The sequence below is a fragment of the Hemiscyllium ocellatum genome, chromosome 10 (genome assembly GCF_020745735.1).
Source record: "Hemiscyllium ocellatum isolate sHemOce1 chromosome 10, sHemOce1.pat.X.cur, whole genome shotgun sequence".
NCBI classification, from domain to species: Eukaryota; Metazoa; Chordata; class Chondrichthyes; order Orectolobiformes; family Hemiscylliidae; genus Hemiscyllium; species Hemiscyllium ocellatum.
The window spans coordinates 104,828,166-104,854,534 of record NC_083410.1 but is presented as its reverse complement, the minus strand read 5'-3'; the positions used below and the strand labels follow the sequence as shown (position 1 = coordinate 104,854,534).

Here is a 26,369-nt window from a genome sequence, read left to right as displayed (position 1 = left end):
TTATCAGTGATGCCTCAGTTTTTGTGGGTCTTCCCTCTCTGGACAACAACTGGAGGCACTGACTGCTCAGGCTTTGTATGGAGCTGCCATTATTACGTTATATGTTTAAAAAGTGAGCAATTGTTGGGAAAATGACATCTTTGTTTTGCTCTGTGAATGTTTGATACATCCGTTGCCTCCGACATTTATGAAAGGTGTGGTCGCTAGAGAACCACCGAACTTCAGTTGACGGATGCGTGTCATCTTCTGCACAGTGGTAGATTGTAGTGCCGGATGGACATGGGGGTTAAAGGTTGCTTCTGCCCTGCAGTCATTCTGTAACACCGGCTTCAGTCAACAGGCTGGCTGACAGAGCAAAAGTAACTGCGAGGAACCTAATGCCTGTTGACTGCTCTGTGCCCTATCCAGTAGGACCTGTTGCTGGGTGACCTAAGCTAATGGGGAAAAGGGAGGGGTAGAGGAAAGGAGGGAGTTATTGGGGAGCAAGCTTCATCCAATTATATCAGATAGAATCATTGAAAAGAATGACTACAACACAGAAGGACCCGATGATTCTCTACATAATTTAGCTGGTTCCCTATAGGTCAGCAATTTGTTTTCCCCTCACGCGATTCAGCAATCCTCCCTCTGAAAGCCATTCTTTTGGATCTTGGATTCAGATTACCACCCCTTGCTGCATGATAAATCATGTCCTCAGGTCATCTTTGGATTTTATGCCAAGTGCCTCTTGAATTAGTGTCCTCTCGACCCTCCTGCCAATGGGAACAGTTTCTACCTGGTTCTACTCCGTTCAGACTCCCCATGATCGAGAGCACCTCCAACAAATCTCATCTCAACCCTCTCTTCACTGAGGAGAACCACCCCGGACTCACCAAGCTATCCACACAGTGGAAGTCGCCGAAGTCCGGAAGTGATAAAGAGAACGATGTTCCCCAAGAAGGTTAGCAACACAATTAGCGCAAGGTGCCAGAATCGTTTTGAGTTTTTGGCTTCCACTCTCCGCCTTTCACAAAAGGTGGAATTCTGTCGCATCCGAACACCAATCTCCATCTTGCCCTTGAGCTAACCTATCCCGTCCCCGGTGATCTACAAGGGGAAGGTGCTGGCTGGCTTGGGCTTTGGGTTGGGGCCAATATCAAGCCCGTGTGAAGTCAGCAAACTGCAGCAAGGCACCTGGATAAGCTGGTTATATACTTAATAGGAGTCTACCCTGAAAACGGGCCCGTCCTCCTGCTACCACAATGACATGGCCAAATGGGAGCCACACCCAATCCCTTCAATGTCTTTTATACCTTTAAAAGGCTCCCTTAGTTCTGTCTGTTCACCTGAGTCTTCGGGCATCTTGGTCTCTTGATTGTCCTGCCTGTTCCTGTTATCCACATTCTTCCTGCTGCTGCTGTTTCCTTGTACCAGCTGGCTGTGTCACCTTTGGTCCCCCTATTATCAATTTTATGAAACAATGCAGCCCAGGTGACCACCTTGTCGTTGCTGACTGCTACAGTTGTTTATTAAGACTGTCATCCGTTGGGAATCTTCACGGAATGCTGTCAAAACATTCCCCCCTTGACATCACCTTGTGCTTCCTGCTGCCAATTGACGAGCTAAATCACGTCTTTCTGAGAGTTGCAATTCCCCGTACATACTCACCTGTACAAAGTTGCTCAAAAGTGATTTCACATTGTGAAAGAAGGTCTGGATCAGTGATAGATCTTTGAAGCTATTTCTCCAGTTTCATGGACCTTGAGTCATACAGAATGGAAACAGACCCTTCAGTCCCTGCCAATCAAGTTTCCCAAACTAAACCAATCCCATTTGTCCATGTTTGGTCGATATCCCTCTACACCTTTCCTATTCGTGCAGCTGTCCGAATTTCTTTTAACTGTTGTAACCGTTCCTGCATCTACCACTTCCTCTGGCCGTTTATTCCATATATGAACCACCGTCTATATAAAGAAGTTGCCCCACAGGCCCCTTTTTAAATCTTTCTTTCTCTCACCTTAAAGTTACGCCCTCCAGTTTTGAACTCCCCAATGCCCAGGATAAGACATTTGCTATTCACCTTATCTATGCCTCTCATGATTTTATAAACCTCTATGAGATACACTGCAACCTCCTATCTCCAGTGAAAAATGTTCCAGCTTTTCCCAGCTCTCCTCATAACTCAAACCCTCTAGTCCCTGTAACATCTCTAATTTAACAATAGCCTTTCCATACGGCACTCCCTTCGGACCTTGTTCACTGCTGGGAATAGAGGGGCCATAAATTTATGCTAACATCCACTAAACAGTCCTCATCTGACCACAAGACTTAGGGCAGAAATTAGGCCATTCAGCCCATTGAATCTCCTCCACCATACAATCATGGCTGATGAGTTTCTCAACACCATTCTCCCACTTTCTCCCCATAACCATTGATCCCCTTGATACCTATCTATCTCAGTCTCAAATATACTCAATGACCTGGCCTGCACAGCCTTCTGTGACAATGAATTCCATAGATTCCCCACTCCTTGGCTGAAGAAGTTTCTCCTTATCTCTGTTCTAAGAAGTCTTCCCTTTACTCTAAGACTGTGCCCTCGGGTCCTAGCCTCTCCTACCAATGGAAACATCTTCCCAACATCTACTCTGTCCAGGCCATTCTATATTCTGTATGTTTCAATTAGATCCCCCAGCCTTCTAAACTCCATCAAGTATAGACCTCCATAGTCCTCAAAGCTTTTCATGCCTGGGACCATTCTCGTGAACCTCCTCTGAACCCGCCTCCAGGGCCAGTACATCCTTCCTGAGGTATCAGGCTCACCACTGTGCACAATACTGTAAATATGGTCTGACCAGAGCCTTATCGAGCCTCAGAAGTACACCCCTGTATTAATATATTCAAATTCTCTCAAAATAAATGCCGTCATTGTAGTTGCCTTCCTAACTACTGAGCTGAAAATGTGTTGCTGGAAATGCGCAGCAGGTCAGGCAGCATCCAAGGAACAGGAGAGTCGACGTTTCGGGCATAAGCCCTTCTTCAGGAATCGACGTTTCGGGCTGAAGAAGAATCATTCCTGAAGAAGGGCTTATGCCTGAAACGTCGAATCTCCTGTTCCTTGGATGCTGCCTGACCTGCTGTGCATTTCCAGCAACACATTTTCGGCTCTGATCTCCAGCATCTGCAGTCCTCACTTTCTCCTTCCTAACTACTGACTCAACCTACAAGTTTACGTTGAGAGAATCCTGGACTAGAACTTCCAAGTCTCTTTGCACTTTAGACATCTGAACTTTCTGCCTCTATAGAAAATAGTCCATCCCTCTATTCTTCCTACCAATGTCCACGATCTCACAATTTCCCATGTTGTATTCCATCTGCCACTTCTTTGTCCACTTTCCTAACCTGTCTAAATCCTTCTGCAGCCTCCTTGCCTCCTCAATGCTACCTGTCCCTCTACCTATCTTTGTATCGTCTGTAAACTTAACCAGAATTCCCTCAGTTCCTTCATCTAGATCGTTATCCTTTATCTACATTGTTAATGTATAAAGTGAAAAGTTGTGGTCCCAACACAGCATTGTGGAACACCAATTGACACCAGCTGCCATCCTGAGAAGGACCCTTTTTATCCCCACTCGCTGCTTTCTGTCAGACAGCCGATCTTCTATCCATGCTCGTGCCTCACCTCGAACACCATAGGCCCTTATCCTATTCAGTAACCTCCTGGGTGGCTAATCTAGTTCCATGCAGAAAGAATCCCATTAGATTGTTGAAGTGAAATTGGCTACTAACATCTATGCTGCCTGTTCCTTTAAATGAGCACTGGTAGCACATTCCAAATGGTCAGGTGTATTTTCTCCCTCAAGAGATAATGGACTCTCTGCCGCATGATTGACAGATTTATGAGCCTTTTTTTCTGAGTTACCAATAATACTTATTATTCTCAATTCTCCAGGAAAATCATGTTGAAAATAGAACCGTATAGCACAGTACAGGCCCTTCGGTCCTTGATGTTGTGCCGACCTTTTGTCCTACGCTAAGATCAGACTAACGTACCTACCTTTCATTTTACTGTCATCCATGTGCCTATCCAACAGTCGCTTAAATGCCCCTAATGTATCTGATTTTGCTACCACTGTCAGCAATGCATTCCACACCCTGTGTAAAGAACCGAACTCTGACATCTCTCCTAAAAACTTCCTCCAATCACATTAAAATTATGCTTCCGCATGGTAGCCATTTCCACCCTGGGAAAAATGTCTCTGACTATCCACTCTCTTATCATCTTGTACACCTCTATCAAGTTGCCTCTCACCCTCCTTTGCTCCAATGAAAAAACCTTAGTTTCCCCCCTCACCAATTTCCACTGGTGCTGCAGAGACTCGGAAAGAGACCTCTGCTTCACCTTCTAAGGATTATGGGTAGAAGGGGGTGGGGAGGTGAAGGTGGGAAGCAAAGGAATGGTGGTTCTTGGAGGGCAGCCCCTACTGGATGTTCATGCTCTTGATCAGCCTATAAGGCAACTTACACTTCTCTTGCTTCTGGGCAAGTTAATTCCAGCAGAGGCAGGAAGATGCCCAAATGTGGTCTTTAGATTAGATTAGATTAGATTACTTACAGTGTGGAAACAGGCCCTTCGGCCCAACAAATCCACACCGACCCGCCGAAGCGCAACCCACCCATACCCCTACATTTACCCCTTACCTAAGACTATGGGCAATTTAGCATGGCCAATTCACCTGACCCGCACATCTTTGGACTGTGGGAGGAAACCGGAGCACCCGGAGGAAACCCACGCAGACACGGGGAGAACGTGCAAACTCCACACAGTCAGTCGCCTGAGTCGGGAATTGAACCCGGGTCTCAGGCGCTGTGAGGCAGCAGTGCTAACCACTGTGCCACCGTGCCGCCCACGGTGACCCTTAATATGACATTTAAGGGTCTGAAATGGCGAAAGGATAGGAAGGTCAACCAGGGTATTTGCTGCTTGATCTTAATTTCAAGAGATGGTGGAAAAGCTGTGGAGTTCATGTAGCTAACACCTCACCTTATTGCACCCCCTTCTACATCACCAGGAGATGGTGAGGACTGCAGATGCTGGAGAATTGAGAGTCGATAAAGTGTGGCGCTGGTAAAAGCACAGCAGCAACCAACTCCACCTTCCTTTCGCCATCCGTTTCAAGTCCCCCTCCCATTCCCCCCATGATATGTCCATTCTGGGGGCCTCCTCCTTTGCCTAATCCAAGGCCACCCGCAAACTGGAGAAGGAACACCTCATCTTCCGTCCCATGAGCTGACAACCAGATGACCTCAACACTGAATTCGCCAGTTTCCAAATCATCCCTCCGCCACCTCCTCCCAGATCCAACCCTCCGACTTGACAGCACTCTCTTGACCTGACCTACCTGTTCAGCTTCCATCCCACCTATCCTGGAGACCATTTGCAAGTCGATTTATACACAAGTCGGATGACAATTCAGGACAATATAAAATACCATAAAGATATTCTACAGTCCATCAATCATTAGAGAAGTTCCACACATGCTCTAGAGGACTGGTGGCAGTGAACTATCAAACAACTTTATTCTGTGTCAGATAATGGCAGAGATGATATGATAGTAAGCGGGGAATATAGCATAACCCGCTCTTACATAACATCTATGTGTGCATGTGTATATGCATATATATGTATATATGTGTACATATATATGTGTATGCAATATATATAATGTATATATATATAATATGCTTGTGCGCATGTGTGTGTGTGTATGTATATATATATGTGTGTGTCTGTGTGTATATAATGTTTTTGTTTTATACATATAAATCCTCTGGCAGTATATTCTTAGGATTCTTAGCCTCCTGCTGACCTCTAATACTGTCTTCACAGCTCCACAGATCAAGTATTAAAAGTACTGCCTTCTCATCTGTAACAAGCTGTGTTTTACAAAGACCCATTGTCATTCACAAAAAGAAAGGTTCCAGAGAAACACTTTTAATTATAAGCTGCACTATGTTGTCTTACAATGTGGATTTTGGTGACTTCTGCAAGTGCAATCAAAATTAACACAGACAAAATTCTTTAATGCGGCTTTGTGAGATGTGATCTTTTCTAAATGCAACTTTCCTTTTCTTGCTGACTAATTTAAGGTGGCACGGGTGACATAATTGCCTTGGCAGGGCATGCTCGGATATAATTTATGACATTGGATTTCTGAGTGTACTGCTGCTGCCTTAAGTAAATCAGGAACTGAGTGGATTTAATCATACAATACCTGACTAATACCTTGTTCCCAGAATTCTCTTTAAAATATACCTGCAGAAGCAGATAAAGCTCTTGTGGTCTAAGCTCACTGGACCAGCATACTTCTCAAGGTCACCTTCTTGGATATATTTTCATCCGTCTGACATTGATTCATGATACAGATGGCTAAGGACAAAGCAAGATTGCTCAACACAATGTGCGACCTACTTACAAAGCTAACAATCTGCTTGCTTAGTTCCCTGTAAAGCGCACGGAGCTTTAGATTAATATTTTAATTTTGCTGCATAGTCGGTGTGCTGAGTCTGGATGTCTGACCCATCTGCTGTACTTAGCACAGTACAGCAGCATGGCTCTCATCACTGGAAAGAGGTGGACAGCGGTGAGCTGAGAATGACAGGTCTTTAGTAAATAACTGGAAAGCACACCTCATTTTTAATCTTGCATTAATTGAAGGTGTACAACCGGATGTGTAATGTTTATCCTTTCAAAAATCACATCGGGGATCTGACTTCACAAATGGGAATCACGAGCCTCTGAAACTACACTGGGGGGTGAGCTCCCCATCATTTCCTGTTCAATGGGAGACACAATTGAAGGCAGGATTGCTGTAATTTTATGGTGTGCCCTTTCGCTGGGTGAATCTCCCTTCTGGGAGTGCAGTACAGCAAAACCGGCTTCAGATTCAGCTGCAGAGAGTGAACTGAGTGAGAAACATCGGCCAGCCATTTTAACGGGGTTTAATGTTGGCCTTTGGACCATAACAAGTTGTTTTAAGCACCGCAATATATTTTATGGGTTCTCTGTATGGCTGCCCAGAAACAGTGCAAGACTTATCATGTAATTCATGCACCATGACATTGTTTTAACATTCAATCACAGACTGTAGAGGTGCTCAAGGGTAATGAGAGATGGGTAATAATGCTGTCCCAGCCAGTGATGCCCATATTTCAAATACAAATAAAACAAAGGCAAGATTGCGGAATGCAATGCAATTTGTTGGGATAACTGTTCATTTTGAAATAATTGATGATGGATATTTAAATACTATTTTTTGCACTGCTTATCTAAGAGACTGATTTATCTTTATCTTCTACTGGCCTAGACATTCTGGAAGGAATGCTAAACTAAACTGTGGCAAATTTGTCCCAGCTGCTAATTACCTGCTCACTGTGCAACTTATTATTGTTTTCAAAGTATTTAAGGACACACTTCGAACAAGTTGATTTGTTAGCTAATCACACTGTCAACAGGCAGTTAATAATTAGCTAACACGTTGAGTTAAACTAGTTGTCTGGCATACTTTTAAGAAGCAGTCAGTAATGTGAAATAGAACTGCTGGAGCTGATGAAATAAGTGACAGTTCGGGATGAAGGACATTGATTACCTTCTTTAAAACGGCAATCAGTGGCTAATATAGGCACCCTGCCAGAGAAAGCGACAACAGGACAAATGAACAAAACTATAGGTCGAAGAATTAGGCTGCAAAGTCCATTTTGCAAGGAGCAGAGGAATGAGAGAACTCGGAGCAGGAGTAGGCCACTTGGCCCCTCCAGCTTGTTTTGTCACTCAGTAAGATGGTGGCTGCTCTGATTATTCCACATTCCTGCCTCCTTTCACCTCCTAGCTTAGCGAGAATGCATCTACCCCTGCATTAACAATACAAACAAATTCTGCTTTCGTAGACCTTAGAGGAAGAGAGTTCCAAACACTCATGAGGCTCTGTGAGAAAATTCTCCTCATCTCTGGGCGATGTCTTGGTTTCAAACAGTCAAACCTCGTTCTGGATCTTCCCACAAGTGGATATATTCTTTCCACATTTAGCTTGGAAAGATCTGTCCAGGATTTTGTGTTTCAAACAACTTGCCCCCACTTATTCTTCACAATTGCGGCAGATATAAGCCCAGCCTAACCAAACCAGGTTAGGTGAATTGGTCATGCTAAATTGCCCATAGTGTAAGGTGAAGGGGTAAATGTAGGGGAATGGGTCTGGATGGGTAGCTCTTCGGAGGGTCGGTGTAGACTTGTTGAGCCGAAGGGCCTGTTTCCACACTGTAAGTAATCTAGTCTAAAAAAGTATCTTCCTTAGACAACATGCACATTTCAGGTATTGGTCTAGTTAACATTATGGATGAGGTCCAGAGCTTATGGTCTAGATAGTTGAAGGTATTAGCGAGTTTAGAGAAGATTTGTAGCTTAGGCTGAGGTTCTGGATGTAGTTTTGCTCACTGAGTTGTAAGGTTAATTTCCAGACGTTTCGCCACCCTACTAAGTAACATCTTCAGTGGGCCTCAGACGCAGCAATGCTGAAAATTTCTGCTTTCTATTTATATGTTTGGGTTTCTTTGGGTTGGTGATGCCATTTCCTGTGGTGATGTTATTTCCTGTGGTGAAGTCACTTCCTGTTCTTTTTCTCAGGAGGTGGTAGATGGGGTCTAACTCAATGTGTTTGTTGATAAGAGGTCTGGTTGGACCCGGTTGAACTCTATCAACAAATACATCGAGTTAGACCCCATCTACCACCCCCTGAGAAAAGGAACAGGAAGTGACTTCACCACTGGAAATTACATGACCACAGGACATGACATCACTAACCCAAAGAAACCCAAACATATAAATAGAAAGCACGAATTTTCAGCATTGCTTTGCCTGAGGCCCACTGAAGATGTTACCTAGCAGGGTGATGAAATGTCTGGAAATGAACCTTCCAGCTCAGCGAGCAAACCTACATCCAAAAGTTGAAGGTATGGCAACAAATATGGATGTGAAGGATGTTGAGAGTGTCGAAGACACTATAGTTGGAGGAATGCTGATTCATTGCAGAATTGAGGTTACTGAGATGACAAGTGATAGGAGGAGTGTTTGGGGGGGATTTTTTGAACATTTGAGGCATTTCCAGGCCAGGAACCAATTTATCAGCGAGGGCAACAGTATTGACTTGGTGAAAATTAAGGAACAGGCAACAGAACTTTGACCAGAGTTTAGTTCCAGAATCGAAGGGTAGTGAAATCAGCTCTGGAGGTCATAAAGGCAGAGTTTCCACATTGAGATAGATAGAGACAGTTACACTGTGACGGTGGAAGTAGATTGTTTTTGTGATAGCGTGGCTAGAAATGTCAGAAGTGTAGCTTCAAGTCAAACAAGAGTCTAATGGAGAACAGTCTGGCTCAACCTGAGATGATAGTAAGGGAAGGGGATGGAATTAGGACATAAGGAAAGATGTTTTGGTCAAAGGTTGTCAAGGACAATTCTTCCATTGTTCAACTGGAGGCAATTCTGGCTTATTTGGGATTGTCCATGCAGATGGACAAGTTACAGGCTGCTGATGGAATGAGTAAGATAGGGATGAGGTTGAACTAAGTGGATCTTGATGACTTTAAGAATCTGTGTTACTATGGAAATGCTCCATTTACATTGATCAAATGCTTCTGAACTGCTCCCTTAATGATCAGCCGCAAATTTCCTTACTTTAGATGCCTAATTGATAGGCACATGGTTTTCAGGGTCTGGATTCTGACCTCTTAATTAAAAGCAGAGAAATTTAGCAGAAAACATTGCCAATTACATGATGAACAGGAGTGGGGAACTCCAGAAGTGAAGTTGGGGCAATGGGAAGTGATTCTGGTGGAAGAGTTTCTGTCTGGAAGTAGAGCAGTTTCCCAGCTGGGGTGAGGGAAGCCCAGGTACTGAACATGGAGCATCATTGTCCCTTTCTTCGGGTCAGGCAGGGTGGCTGCAGTCAGCGTGTTTACAAAAAACATCCAAAGATTTGACTTTAGGTCAAGATACAGGTCATCTGCAACTGAAGAAAACTCTGTCAGGGGGACAGCGAGCCCAAATTAACAAAACAAGGATGTACTGCCAGCAGTAACTCAGCAGCGCATATTGAGAAGAAAGCTCAGACCATGGTGATAATTCAACAGCAACTTCCAAAGCTACGATCTCCACCATGTTGAAGGACAAGGGCAGCGGGCATAGGAGGACATCAATTATTTGGCTCTAAGATCGTCAAAGAATCAATAAATTGTGCTTCTGACTCCCTTCCCTCCTCCATTACCGAGTCCCCCCACTGCCACCTCTGTAATGTGGCTGTCTCCACCCAGCCCAACTCACTTGCTCCAGAAACCTGGCCTTTTTCAACTCGGAGACTTAACTATGCCACTTCCTGGCTGGTCTGCAAGCTCCCCCATCCCTCCCCACCAACACACAATACCATCCTGACTTGGAGATGCGTTTCCATTCTGTCATCACTGCTGCATCAAAATCCTGGAAACCCAACAGCATTATGGGTATATAGCTGCCTCAGATGAACTGGAGACCCGGGTTCAATTCCCGACTCAGGCGACTGACTGTGTGGAGTTTGCATGTTCTCCCTGTGTCTGCGTGGGTTTCCTCTGGGTGCTCCGTTTCCTCCCATAGTCCAAAGATGTGCAGGTCAGGTGAATTGGCCATGCTAAATTGCCCTTAGTGTTAGGGGCAAATGTATGGGTGGGTTGCACTTTGGCGGGTCGGTGTGGACTTGTTGGGCCGAAGGGCCTGTTTCCACACTGTAAGTAATCTAATCTAATCTAATTTCTATTAGACCGCTCACCACGACCTGTTCCAAGGAAATTAGGGTGGAGAATAAATGCCACTGACACTTGCATCTCAGGAAGGAATAAATCAGAGCTACCTAAAGGCAAGATTGGTCTGTCACAGATGAATGTAATGCAATAAAACTCCTGACATTGCAGAGCTATAAGCAAATGTTCATCTTTTTTGAAAGTTTTTTTCTAGCTGCAGAACCTTTCTGCTTTTAATTAAGAGGTCAGAAACAAGATCCTGAGAACAATGAGAATAATTAGACACCTCAACTGAAGAAAGACTGGGCCAGTTAAGAAGGGATTCTGGATTAGTGGTGCTGGAAGAGCACAGCAGTTCAGGCAGCATCCGAGGAGCAGTAAAATCGACGTTTCGGGCAAAAGCCCTTCATCAGGAATACAGACAGAGAGCCTGAAGGGTGGAGAGATAAGCACCCTCCTCTCCCTTATCTCTCCACCCTTCAGGCTCTCTGCCTTTATTCCTGATGAAGGGCCTTTGCTCAAAATGTCGATTTTACTGTTCCTCGGATGCTGCCTGAACTACTGTGCTCTTCCAGCACCACTAATCCAGAATCTGGTTTCCAGCGTCTGCAGTCATTGTTGTTACCCAGTTAAGAAGGGAGTCATTCAAAAGCATTTAATAAGCATAAAGGAAATTTCTCTATGATAAAATGAATTCATGAAAGGCAAATCATGCCTAAATCGTTCGTAAGATTATTATGCAACTTGAAGGAATCTTCTTTGTATGAGCTTAAGATCATACAAACAAAGAATATAAGTAGGCCATTCGGCCCTTCAAGCCTGATCCGCCATTCAATATAGATCATAGTTGGTCCAATTTTAACCTCAATTCTACGTTCCTGCATATCCCTGAGAATCTATCCACCTGTCCCCTGGAAAAACATTCAAAGATTCTGCATCTATTGCTTTTTAAGGAGGGGAATTCCAAAGGCTCTCTGATGGTGAAATGATCAGGGACTAATAATCCAGAATGGCAGAAATGAGGACTGCAGGTGCTGGAGATCAGAATTGAGACTGTGGTGCTGGAAAAGCACAGCAGGTCAGGCAGCATCCGAGGAGCAGGAGAATCGACGTTTCGGGCATAAAACCTTCATCAGGAAGGGCTTCACTTTTAAGGACATGTAGACATTCACTCCAAGGTCTCTCACTTCCATTGCCTCTCTGAATAACTTCCCGTTTGTTGGGTACTCCCTTGAATTGCCTTGCCCTCACCAAATGCATTCTCTCACACACACCCAGACTGAATTCCATTTGTCACTTTTACACTCCCCCAATCAAACCATTATTCCGGAGGAGACAGACCATTTCACTCTCAGCCACCTGACCAATTCTAAATTCAGGAGAAAACAAAAATACACTCAGAAAAATATTTATCACATTCCATGGAATTTGTAATCGTTCTCCTGGCACAACTATAACAGAATTCTATTGGGTTTTTTAATCTGAAGTTATAATGGGAGCCCTCAGAAACATTGAGCTGAATATGTCCAACATTCTCATGAATTTGACGACACAGTGCATTATGTCCTATTTAGATTTAGGTTTAATGTCACGTGTATTCAAGTTGTGGGTACAACAATACAGTGAAAAGTGTATAATGTCACCGCACACAGTGCCACCTTAGAGACAGAAATAGAGAAAAAATATTTATCAGTGCTATTTATTTCTTTATAGTTAACCTACTCTTCTGAACTGACCTGGTTCAGAGATGTTACTACACGTCTCAGGAGCAGGTGGCACTTGAACCCAGGCCTCCTGGCCCAGAGATAGGGATACTACCATTGCACCACAAAAAGCCCACTTGCTTTCACATTTTCTAGTCAACCTGTTCAGAGATGCTATTACACACTTCTGGTGCAGGTGGGACTTGAACCTGAGTCTCTCAGTCCAGGGGGAGGGACACTACCACTGCACCACAAGAGAGCCTTTTTTTATTAAAAGCCTGCATCAATGTGGATCAACAGGCGTTGTTTGGACTCCTAATAGACAATTGTAAATCTACTAATGCTTCGGGTCTTTTGAATGGAGACTATTCAGAAGTGGGGTGTGTCACTCTACTGAATAAACTCGATTGTTTCTTCCAGTCTATTGAGTTTTATTTTCCACATTTATAGTTGTTACCTGAGGGCATAGATTAAGTCTTTCACTGGAAATTCAACAGTAAGAATTTCAAAAATTCTTTACTTTGTAATTTTGCTGCCCTGTTCTCCCAGGATGCTTGGCTGAACATAATTGATTCTGAGGGGGCTTGGCAGTGTAGATCCTGAGTGCATGTTTCCTCTCATGGGGGAATCTAGAATTAGGTGGGCAAAAGATAAAGGGCCAAGATTAAAGTAGTGCTGGAAAAGCACAGCAGGTCAGGCAGCATCCGAGGAGCAGGACAATTGACGTTTCGGGCAAAAAGCATTGATTGCATCAGGTCCATTCCTAATGAAGGGCTTTTGCCCGAAACATCAATTTTCCTGCTCCTCGGATGCTGCCTGACCTGCTGTGCTTTTCCAGCACCACTCTAATCTTGACTCTGATCTCCAGCACCTGCAATATCGACTTTTGCCGGAAAGATAAAGGGTCTCCATTTGAGGAGGAGGTGAGGAGCATTCCCTTTGCCTGACGGTCACTAGCCTGGGGAATTCTCTTCCACAGACTGCACTGGAGTCTGCGTCATAAACATATTCAACACTGAGTTAAACGTGTTTTGATTCACAAGAAAGTTGTTGGTGGGAGGGGTTTGGAAAGTGGATTAAGGTCATCATCCACTCAATCATGCTCCGACTGAGTGGTGGGGCTTGATGGTGTGAATGGCCGACTCCAGCTCCTTTTTAATGAGCTTAAAACTGTGCTTCAGACACCCGACTACACTTCCACTGTCAACCACAACATCACAGAGAAGTTACAGTACCAAAGGAAGCCATTTGTCCCATTGTACAAAATTTTGGGCCTAGAACTCGGAAAGACACCTGCAGCCTCCCTTGGAGCTGGATGGGATGGACTCCAGCAGGTTCCAGCATTCTATTCCACAGTGCCAATAACCTGATGTCAAATTATTCATCAGCAATTAATCAGCTCTTTTAGGCACCTGTTGAAATAGTCACAAAGCACTGTCTTCTCACTGTGTTTACCTCACTGCCCTCTGTGTCTCATCAATATATTTGGACTCTCCCATCTAAAACCTCTCAACTTTATTCCTTTATTTTTCCATTTTTATACCAAGTAAACCGTATTATAAGACCATAAGACATAGGAGTGGAGGTAAGACCAGTCGGCCCATTGATCTGTCATGGCGGAAGGGCATTTCAACGCCACTTATCCTCACTCTCCCCGTAGCCCCTAAATTCTTGATCTTGCAAGGAATTATCAGTCTCTGCCTTGAAGACATTTAACCCGGCCTCCACTGTGCTCCGTGGCAATGAATTCCACAGACCCGCCAATTTCTGGCTGAAGAAATGTCTCCTCATTTCGGTTCTAAATTGACCCCCTCTAATTTTAAGGTTGTGCCCACGGGTCCTAGTATCCCTGCCTAATGGAAACAACTCCCCAGCGTCCACCCTTTCTAAGCCATGTATTGCTGGAACAGAACAATACAGCACAGGATTGCAGCCCTCCAAGCCTGTGCTTGAAATATTTTGCCCTCGACCTGTCTTCACTTACAGGATCCATGTCCCTTCATTCCCTTCATATTCATTTATTTGTCTGGTGCTACCTGAATGCTGCTTTCGGGTCTGCTTCCACAACTCTCTGGCAGCACGTTCTGGGCACTCACCACGCTTTGTGTGAAAAACTTGCCTCGCGCATCTCTTTTAAACTTCCCCACACCCTCTGCATCTTGAACCTGTGTCCCTTAGAAATTGACCTCTCCACCCTGGGAAAAAGCCTCAAACTTTCCATTCTATCCATGCCATTCACAATCTTATAAACTTCTACCAGGTCGCCCCCTCAACCTCCTGCGTTCCAGTGAAAACAAACCCAGTTTCTCCTGAGCTAAAATCCCCCATATCAGGTAACATCCCGGTAAACATTTTCTGGACCCTCTCCAAAGCGTATTTCTTTATTTCTCTATTTCTGTATCTAAGATGGCACTGTGTGTGGTGACATTATACACTTTTCACTGTATTGTTGTACCCACGACTTGAATACACGTGACATTAAACCTAAATCTAAATAGGACATAATGCACGCTGTAGTCAAAGTCATGAGAATACTGAACATATTCAGCTCAATGTTTCTGAGGGCTCCCATTATAACTTCAGATTAAAAAACCCAACAGAATTCTGTTATAGTTGTGCCAGGAGACGATTACAAACTCCATGGAATCTCAGTGCCACTGTTTACACTCTTTACAATTGTGGGCGGCACGGTGGCACAGCGGTTAGCACTGCTGCCTCACAGCGCCTGAGACCCGGGTTCAATTCCTGACTCAGGTGACTGACTGCGTGGAGTTTGCATGTTCTCCCCGTGTCTGCGTGGGTTTCCTCCCACAGTCCAAAGATGTGCGGGTCAGGTGAATTGGCCATGCTAAATTGCCCGTAGTGTTAGGTAAGGGGTAAAATGTAGGGGTATGGGTGGGTTGCGCTTCGGCGGGTTGGTGTGGACTTGTTGGGCCGAAGGGCCTGTTTCCACACTGTAAGTAATTTAATCTAATTTATTTCAATACGATTATACAGTATAAACATTCTCAGCTTATTCTCCCATCATAGCTTGAATGCCTCACTGAGGGTATCAACTCTGTTACTTTTAACCTTTTTCTGAATATGACTTTCTCCTAATATGATGGTTGTAATTATACGTGTGGAATCATAACAGTGCTCTGTACAAATTCTCTCACTTCTGCAGATAAAGGCACTATTACTTTAGCCAGACAGTTCCATTATTTTACTTGTTCTCTGCATTGCTGTTGAATACTGTATGGCTGGTTTCAGGAATCTATCTAACCCTCTGCACCTTAAATCCCTCTCTGGTGATCCTTTGTGTAAAGTAATACCTTTCAACCTATATTGCTCCTGTTTATTATTCACACCACCACCTTCCTTGACTACAAAAGTAGCATTTCTGCACAATACAATTTGTTGGCATGAACAATTGTACCTTCCTGAATATGTTCCAGGTTGTGTCAGCCACAGGCAAAACTATTATTTTAAAAGCCAAGAGAATAATAATGCCTAAATGTCCCATTAGGGCTTTGTACCGGCTATAGAAAGACTTGAAGGGAAAAAATGACCATTAAAAGCCTGGAATACATACACATATCCTTCATATTACAATAGAGTGCACTCTTTATCACAGGACTGTAAATCAATGGGCATGCAGCATTAGATTCCAGCAAAATACACTGCCTCTGCTGTGTGAATAGACACCTTCAGCTGGTATAAAGGCAACGAAAAGCATTCTATTGGTAAACCTGAATCTCAAAACAAACAGAATGTCTCACACTGAAGACATGCCTGTTCCAAATTATTGCACAACTTCAATTTCAGAATTGCGCAGTGTTAAGTCCCCAGCTAATCATTAACTAATTTATAACACATTCATTAAGAAAATAAAGCTTTGCCTCCAGTTCCTGAATAAATGATTTCTACACCAAAGCCTCCCCTTCCACAATTCTAACATTCGCAAACGTCCCCCAACTTGCATGCATTGACAGTGCGATTCAAATTCCTATCTGAGACCCAGCTATAATGTGTACTCTTAAACTGATACATTGAAACAGGCTTCGAGTAAAACAAGCAACCGCAGCCTGTAATTGAACTAGCCCTCACAATATCAGGGGACAAGCGAGTTACTAAGGCAACTCAATCACTCTCATTGGCGGCTCAACTGGATCACGCCCCTTTGCAACACTGCAACTTAGCCAACCCTGAATTATTACTACTTTCTGTTGCTAAGCAGACTCTACTGGGCTTCCTGTTTTCTGAAATGTCCCCTTCAGGCTATTGGTACTGGCAAAGAAAAATCATTAATTTTTCACGTTGGATCATACAAATTTGGGATACAGTATCGCAACACCATGTTATTCTCTCGAGTGCTACAGAGATCAGGCATAATAATTTAGAAGACAGTCTGTTGAACCAATAATTTCTTTTCAAATAAAAAAAGGCGTAATGATTGAATTGTGTGCATAATGATTCTTTGTCTTAGTCTGTACTTACAGGGAAAGTAACACAGTGGGCTCTGGGGGGGATTACTCAAGGACAACATTTTTTTCAGAGTATTCTGCCTCAATGTCTTGAAAATACTGCAGCAAAATGGGGAGAATGAAAATAATATTTACAATAGTAACATCATAGAAATTCACTGAAAACACACAATATTAATCATCTTTTCTTGAAAAGCCACACAGTCATGCTAAATAGCGTTGCATAATATAGAACTATGAAACAATGATTTCAAATGCATCCCTGAAATGTGTCACAAAGTTTTAACGACTTTGGACTGGATTACCCAAGATAATCATTTCAAAGAGCTAACCAGACCTTGCTTCATTTTGCTCTATACGTTACACTACAGCTGTCTCACTGCCTCAGCTGAGCTCAGAGTCCATTAAAAATTTACAACACGTGCAAGTGCATTTGAAACTCAAACACAATTGGGGAAAGTGTTGCTTTTTATCTTTAATGACTGTGAAATTTAAGTCAATGCTTCGATCCCTAAAGAGAAAGGCCGTAAAAGGTCGGTAAATGTGATTCAGAATTACTTGGGTGCCCTCTGTTGGTGTAGCCATGTCACTGAAACTACAACGATTGCTTTTTGTTAAGAATTTACAACAGAAGCCTCAGCAGTATCATAGAATCCCAGTTGGCCCATTGAGTCCACACTGCCCTTCCAAAGGGCACCCCACCCAGACTCAGTCTGCAACTCTGCATTTCCCACGGCTAATCCACCTAACGTGCACTGTGGAAGGAAACCGAGAGCAGCCCCACGAAGAGAGCACGCAAACTCCACACGTAGGCTGGAATCAAATCCAGGTCCCTGGTGCTGTGAGACAGCAGGGCTAACCACTGTGCTGCCCTGCGGTGATACTTCAATCCCTGTCACAAAACAAAGTGCTGCTTTGTTGACAGAAAATGAGCTTTAAGCCGCTTTCAATTCTGTTAGTAAAAACAAATGTATCAAAATGGCTACGGTAGTGGAGTAGGCCATTCAGCCTGCTGCCATGATAACTCTACCTGTTGTATTCCTGTACCCTTTCTCTACAGCCCAGAGAAATTTCTTTTTAGTTGCTTCGATTTAAATCTCTCTCCAACACACACTGAAGCAGTGCACGCCAGTATCCTAACCACCTAACATGAGGAGGGGTCTTGTGGTGCAGTGGGTAGTGACCTCCACTGAGGGTCCTGAAACTGTGCGGTCAAGTCCCATCCCAGAACTCGATGACTATGGAAGGTGTGGAGCAAGTATCAAGTTTTCTGTTATACCTAGGTTAAGTTGTAAGAGTGAGAGATTTATTTCGAATGTTGCCAGGAATGGAGGATTTGAGTTATAAAGACAGGCCGGAACATTTTTCACTGGAACACAGGAGTTTAAGGGGTGCCCTTATACAAGTATATAAATCATGTGGGCTATAGATAAGGTGAATGGCAGTTGCCTTTTCCCTAGGGTGGGGGATTTCGTGATGAGGGGGCATATTTTTAAGATGAGAGAAGAAAGATTTAACAAAGACGTGAAGGAGAAGTGTTTTTACACAGAGTGTTTCGTGTGTAGAATGAACTGCCAGAGGAAATAGTGGAGGGGAGGGGGTTACAGTTACAACGTTTAAAAGACACATATAAGGAATTTTTGGAGGGATATAGGCCAGGAGCAGGCAGGTGGGCCTAGTTTAGTTTGGGGATTATGGTCAGCATGGACGGGTTGGACAGAAGGGTCTGTTTCTGTGCTGTATGATTCTATCTGCCCGAACATTGAGAGTTGCTGCAGAACAGCTTCTCCATATTGCAGGATTCCATGAGCAAACATTATCCCTGTTCTAACAGGCTACACACACACACACACACGTTCTGTATAAAAATGCTTTTACTTTTATTCCCCTTTTGTTCTTTTGTCAAACTTTTCAATCTTCCTTCTCAGGTACCTGACCCTCCTGGAAAATACTGACTACATCAATGTGTTCACTTAAGCTCTTGCCTATTGTAACACAGACAGGATTATTGGTTATTTTTTGTCTCATTTATATAATTATGCATTTGTTCTGAAAAGTACTCATTGGTTTTTAATTTCCTGAGTAACGTCACGTGTTCCTTTGATCCTATAATCCCCTCCTTAAAGCACCTTCTTCAAATTGGATGGTTTCATATATAGGCTTGTCCAGAATGTATCAAAGCTCTGACCAACTGGGAAATGCATGGACTTGGAGATTAGTTCAAGTCAATCTATTTCAGATTCTATGATTAATTAATGGGCTTTAGTCCATTGTTTCTTGAGCTTAAAAGGCATTACAGTTAAAAACAGCCATATTTTATTCCCACAAATAAATTCATGAACACAAAAGATGAAATACTCCATCGACTGAGATGAAGGAGTTCAGTTATGTCGATAGATCAGAGAGGTTGAAGTTATACTCGTTAAAGAGAAGAGATGAACTGGAGGCAGTATGGTGGTTCAGTGGTTAGCAGGGACTCAGGTTCAATTCCACCATTGGGTGACTGCGTGTGTGGAGTTTGCACATTCTGCTGTGTCATAGAGTCATAGAGGTGTACAGCATGGAAACAGACTCTTCGGTCCAACCCGTCCATGCCGAGCAGATATCCCAACCCAATCTAGTCCCACCTGCCAGCACCCAGTTCATATCCCTCCAAACCCTTCCTAATCATATACCCATCCAAATGCCTCTGAAATGTTGCAATTGTACCAGCCTCCACCACTTCCTCTGGCAGCTCATTCCATACACATACCACCCTCTGTGTGAAAAAGTTGCCCCTTAGGTCTCTTTTATATCTTTCCCCTCTCAACCTAAACCTATGCCCTCTAGTTCTGGACACCCCGACCCCAGGGAAAAGACTTTGCCTATTTATCCTATCCATGCCCTTCATAATTTTGTAAACCTCTATAAGGTCACCCCTCAGCCTCCGATGCTCCAGCCCCAGTCTGTTCAGCCTCTCCCTATAGGTCAAATCCTCCAACCCTGGCAACATCCTTGTAAATCTTTTCTGAACCCTTTCAAGTTTCACAACATCTTTCCGATAGGAAGGAGACCAGAATTGCACACAATATTCCACCAGTGGCCTAACCAATGTCCTGTACAGCCGCAACATGACCTCCCAACTCCTGTACTCAATACTCTGACCAATAAAGGACTTTGTGGGTTTCCTCCCCCACTCCAAGGATGTGCAAGTTAAATGGATTGGCCATGCTAAATGGTTCCCTTGTGTCCAGGATATGCAGGTTAGGGTGGATGGGCCATGCTAAATTGCATGTGCAGGCGAGGTGGGTTAGCCATGGGAAATGCAAGGTTACAGGAATATAATGGGGTAGGGTTATCTGGTTGGGATGCTCTTTGGATGGTCAGCGTGGACTTGATGGGCTGAATGGCCTGCTCCCACAATGTAGGGATTCTATGAACTGATCAAGATCCTCTAAATAACGAGCAGACATGAACAAACCATTCTCTTCGATCAAAGACCATTATTTGTGAACATTGTCACTACAGACACAACCCGTTGGTCTATACTTTAACCACTGTGATTATTGTACGATGTCCTTTAATTGACATCATAAGCGATGCCGACATTCCCCTGATAGAGATGGAGAGAGGTCAGTGTTAGAGTGGGAGCGAGAGACAGAGTGAGATTAAGAAAGGTGTGATGGAGGTCTGTTTGCTTAGTTGGGCTGGTTAGCAATGTAGAGTGACATCGACAGCATTCCTGCATCATTGACATGGTGAAATCTCGCCTGAGCAGTGGTGACTTATGTTAAACTCACCACCAGATTTCTCTCTCTCTTTCTCTCTCTCTAATGAGAAAGCAAACTTAGGGTCCTTTGGTACTATGGTAACCTTTGCTTTCATGTGAGGGGAAAGAGAGAGGGAGTTGGAAAGGAATGAGAGAAGGAGCTTAATTCTGGATCTAATCCTGAAACTGGAAATGAGCCTGACACATACTGACACGCCCATACTCTTTCCCTCCACAAAAAGCTATCCACACACGTGCAGGGAGGGGATGGAAAACCCACACTTAAAAGGGCAATCAGTCTCAGAGCCCTGACTGCTTTATGAATTTCATCAATGTTTGGTCAGAGTATGCATGGTCAGAGGTGAATACAAGATTAGTAACTCTTTATTTTGCCCCTGTTCCGATAAGCCCTTCCCCCTTCTGGGATGACAAGAGCTTAGGGTATAGTCTGTCGCCCTCTCTTGCTGCCCTCCTTAGAAATGGCAATTTAAAAAAAAGTTTAGTTAGTTGGCCCTTCTGTTCTGCACATTTATTCATTACTCAACCTCTTAAAAGATCAAGTTATTGACTTTGATTTTTCCTGAGTAAGACGTTTATGTTTTCCTTGCACTTTTTTATTTAAGTTCACGTTTCATGATGTGCCAGCTCTCAGGCAGTTCTTGCTGGGGTTCCTGCTAAAGGAAAATGGGAGGCTCACACAAAGTCTAATCGCTGCTCGGAGAACTGGCAGGAAGGGGTTACTTTGCTCCATTAGAGATGGGGAGTGTTGGGACAGCCTCAGCGTGAGGGGATGACTCTTTAAAACTGAGAGGAGTAGGAACTTCTTCAGCCAGAGGGTGGTGAATCTTTGGAACTCATTGCTGCAGAGGGCTATGGAGGCCAAGTCATTATGTGCACTTAAAATGGAGATAAATAGATTCTTGATTCTTAAGGGATATGGGAAGAAGGCAGGAGAATGGGGTTGAGAAACATATTAGCCGTGATCGAATGGTGGTGCAGACTCAATGGGCTGAATGGCATTGTTCTGCCATTCTGGAAATGCTCAGCATGTCTGGCAGCACATGAGTGTAACAAAACTCAGAAACCCTTCATCAAACATGAAGCATTAACTGCTTCTCTGTCTGCTGATGCTGCCTGGTCTGGGTCAAAAACAAATTCTATTGTCATTTCAGATTTTCAGCATCTGCGGTATCTTTCTTTCTATTATATGTGCTCCACTCTGGATATGTGTAAGTGTTACTTGTTTCAAATCCAATGAGAAAATATTTAAGTGTAAATTATTTTTCCAGTTAACGAATACATTGCGGAGTGGACTCGATGAGCCAAATGGCCTTACTTATATTCCTGTTTCATATGTTCTTGTGTTTTTATGAATAAGATATTTATTGACAATCAGAATCCCCAGTTCTCATTTGTTCTTTATCTACATTACTTCTTTTCCACTTAATAGTTGATTCTTGGATTTTCTGTTCCTGGGTAATGTTTCTTCTAAATTGAATTTCATCTGCCACCTGACTTTCCTGTCCCCAACACGATTCTAATCCCTCCTTCCTCAGCTAATCTTGTTTGGATTTACTTTTGTTATTTCTTTGCATGTCCCCAAATTTAGTCTTTGGGTTTGAGGCTCTTCGTTCTTAGATCGTTGATGTGAAACAAAGAGAAGCCAAAGCTGAAATTTGGCCCCACATAATAACATCTGGTTTCACTGAGCCATTGAAAGGAGATTCATGCCCGTCTCTGACACCAAGCCTGAAGAATAGGCCTCATTGTCACTGGCGACGCTGAGCACAAGCCAAATGCTTCCTCCAGGGGCATGCTGAATGGTAAGGTACATTATCTCAGGTGAATCAGGGTAATGGTTTGGGTGCAAATTTAATGGGAGGTTTTGCTATCGCTAAATGTGTAAGTGAAGTTGGGTGCCAATGGAATATACAATTGTTAGTTCAAGATGTTCCCATTGTACTTGGGATGATTGTTCATGGTGCTAGTGAGGTTCAAGAGTATTGATGTCGCTGTTGGGGTATTGTAGTGGGTCTGATCAAAGAAATGGACTTGATTGCATAATATGAACAGCCAAGTTGTGTGCAATAGTTTGACAAAGATTTGGTTGGAAAGTGTATCATATTGAAACCTGAGTTTCCCCAATAGACACAGAGTACAAAAGCCAAAAGATTTTGCTGAACCAATATGAAACTGTTCAACACAACTGTGATTATGGTTCCCCATTCCAAAGAATGTGAGGGGAGGGTTAAAAGTGAGGGAAGAATAAAGGCTCCAGAAACAAGCAAATTATCAGTTTCCATGAATTCTCTCCAGGGCAAATGATTAGAAGATATGGGATATATACATTAGCTTGAAGGGCCCTTTTTCCACTTCCCTATATTATTTTCACACCCAGGAGTTTGCCTTAGGGAAGACCAAGGGTGCAGGCATGCCCAGTAATGTGACAGCAGTTCATTCAGCACAATATTCCAGTGCTTTGAAATACGATAAAGCATGGTGGGACTGAACCATGGCGGGAAGATCAAAGTTTCTATGCCAGCACAAGCCTTGAAGATCGATTGTTTCTCAGCTCCAAGTTGGTTTTATTGCATAACAAGTTGGTTGGGGCGGGGGGGTGGGCGGTCACACAACCTCAATCCAACAGTTGGGCTTTGTGGGTCATGCTGCAGGCGCTATCTCAACCCAGGCTGGTCACATTCGAAGGACAGAACAACCTACCATATAGACAGCTCGCGGAGTAACTTAACCAAGGGAGATAGTGTAAATGATAGAGATTCACCTTTGTCTTAGAGTCATAGAGATGTAAAGCACGGAAACAGACCCTTCAGTCCAACCTGTCCATGCTGACCAGATATCCCAACCCAATCTAGTCCCACCTGCCAGCACCCGGCCCATATCCCTCTAAACCCTTCCTATTCATATACCCATCCAGATGCCTTTTAAATACTGTAATTGTACCAGCCTCTGCCACTTCCTCTGGCAGTTCATTCTAGACGTGCACCACCCTCTGTGTGATAAACTTGCCCCGTAGGTCCCTATTATATCTTTCCCCTCTCACCCTAAATCTATGCTCTCTGGTTCTGGACTCCTCTACTACAGGGAAAAGACCTTGTCTATTTACCCTATCCATGCCCCTTATGATTTTATAAGTCTCTATAAGATCACCCCTCAGCCTCCGATGCTCCAGGGAAAACAGTCTCAACCTATTCAACCTCTCCCTGTAGCTCAAATCGTCCAACCTTTGCAACATCCTGGTGAATCTTATCTGAACCTATCATAAAATTACCACATTTTTGGTTTATGCAAAGCAATAAGGCGAGTGTGAAAATACAGAACAACATTTTGATGTGGGAGTCATTGGCATGGTCAGAATTTACTGCCTTCCCCTTGTTTCCCTCGATCTGGCAGTGGGAAACCAACTGCTGTGATGTGTACGTCATAGAAGGGGAAGTTCGAGGCAGCATTCACTCATTATCATTTTGAAATGGAAATTGATACATTGTGCAGGATTACAGGGAAATGGTGGGAGAATGGTAACAGATCATGAAGCTCATTCTGAGAGCTAGTATCGACATTGAGTGGCCTTCTCCCATCCTGTAAAACATCTGAGATTCTGTGTACTTATCACAACACAAAAATCTAAAGTGCAACATTCCCAAATCTCATTAATTCCAATATTCCACAAGCTCTTTTGCAAAGCAATAGTTCTGAAAGAATAAATATTGAGCTGTATTGATCTCCACCCAACTGGGTAGAGAAGGAGTGTGCGTGCAGCATAAAGTCCCAATGGAGACCAATGCGATATACCTGACTCCGTATCATTGCAATTATTCTTAACCAGTGAATGTTAAATATACCTATAGTTACAATGCAATAAACCACACCCCATATGTCACACAAATGTTTCCTCTTGTTAAGACACTATCATGGTCTATCCTTTGCCACTAACAATTAGAAGGTTCTTAGATTCAGCATGGAGAGCAAGTGTCCAGGGCCCTTGTATCAAAGTGGTATTGTCCATTCCTCTGAGCCAGGAGGCCTGCGTTCAAGTCCCACAAGCTCCAGAGGTATGCAAATAGCATGTCTGGACAAGTTGACTAGAAAATATCTAGAGGGGAAGTTTGGGTTTTTTGTGGTTCAGTGGTAGTGTCCCTACATCTGGGCTAGGACACCAGGGTTCAAGTCCCACCTGCTCCAGAGGCGTGTCAATACATTTCTGAACAGGTTGATCAGGAAAATAATGAGGGAGACATTTTGGTGCTGGAAATTATTCAAGTCACAGGCCGTCAGTGGTTGGTTAATCAGAGAAACTAGGACTTGCTGGCATCTGAAAAAATGACAGTGACCATCTTCCAACATAGCACCAGGAAAACAAGAGATCTAGTTACATCTTTCATCGTCTTGTGTGATTCTCCACTTATCCCTCTGTAGACAAGTGACTAAAATGTTTGTGGGGAACATGGAGAGATCTTGAGATGTTAATTCTCACTTTGCACATGCTGACATTTGCGAATGAAGTTGACGATATTGACTGTATAACAGTCAGCTTTATGACCTGAAGAATTTTGAGGCCCTATTGTGAATTACCCTATCATTTAATTTATTTTATAACACTAACATTGTGTTGCTTAACATTGCAGTACTACATTTATATTTCACCAGTGAAAACTCAATTAATGCCAGTGCTAAAGACATTAGATCAACTCCCTTAAGTTTAATAATATTTAATATGCGTGCATTGTAATGTCATGGTAATGAACAAAATGCCCTCATGGGTGCGTTATTTTTGATTAGGAATTATATAGTAATGTTTCCATTCCTTTTTAAAGACCTCTGCATTCTTCTGAAAGTGACATGATTAGAATTGTGATTGTGATCTAGAACGTGTGAGTGATGGAATGGGTGAAAAATTGTCAAGCTCCAAATCTGCGCAGAACAAACATGAGCTTCAACTTCTGATGTCCTGAAGAACACTCAACAATTTCTTTTTCATCCCTCATGTAATAATAACATTTCACTCAAGAAACAGGATCTAGGGGAAAATGCCATCGTCTGCATCTTTAATAACTGGACTTTGAAGTTTTACAGCTTTGTTTTTATTGTGTATTTCAAATTGCCCTGATATACTGATTACAATTTGTAACTCATCGCAATTAGAAGCTGGGTGAAGGATACCGCTGACATGGTGCGCAGCTTGTTTTAGTAATGTTCAAGAGCTGCAATTTATAATATGAAAATTGCAATTGTATTTCAAAAATGGTTTACCTCCCATCAAGGTTAGCTGATGTTAAAGGCTGGGATGGTATCCGGGCAACAACTGGGCATAGACAGCACCTTCAGAAGTGCAATTGGACTTGGTCATGTTCAAACATTTACAGTGCAACCATACGATGCAGGACTATAGCCAGTTTAGATTAGATTCTCTACAGTGTTGAAACAGGCCCTTCGGCCCAACCAGTCCACACCGACTCTCTGAAGAGTAACCCACCCAGACCCATTTCCTTCTGACTAATGTACCCAACACTACGGGCAATTTAACATGACAAATTCACCTGACCTGCACAAATTGGACTGTGGGAGGAAACCGGAGCACCCGGAGGAAACCCATGCAGACACGGGGAGAATGTGCAAACTCCACACAGTCAGTCG

General features: G+C 43.4%; 1 protein-coding gene across 2 annotated transcripts in view; it reads right to left on the bottom strand.

Moving 5' to 3' along the window:
- Positions 1-26,369, bottom strand: part of LOC132819522 (1-phosphatidylinositol 4,5-bisphosphate phosphodiesterase beta-1) — an 893,680-nt gene that overhangs the window by 18,866 nt on the left and 848,445 nt on the right. Inside the window, exon 33 of one of the 2 annotated variants that reach the window (XM_060831078.1) lies at positions 16,983-17,068. The exons of the other annotated variant lie outside the window; for it this stretch is intronic. Within the exon in view, the coding sequence (XP_060687061.1) occupies positions 17,015-17,068 (54 nt within the window). The 3' untranslated portion in view covers positions 16,983-17,014. The remainder of the gene's footprint in view (positions 1-16,982; positions 17,069-26,369) is intronic. 2 annotated transcript variants of the gene reach the window in all.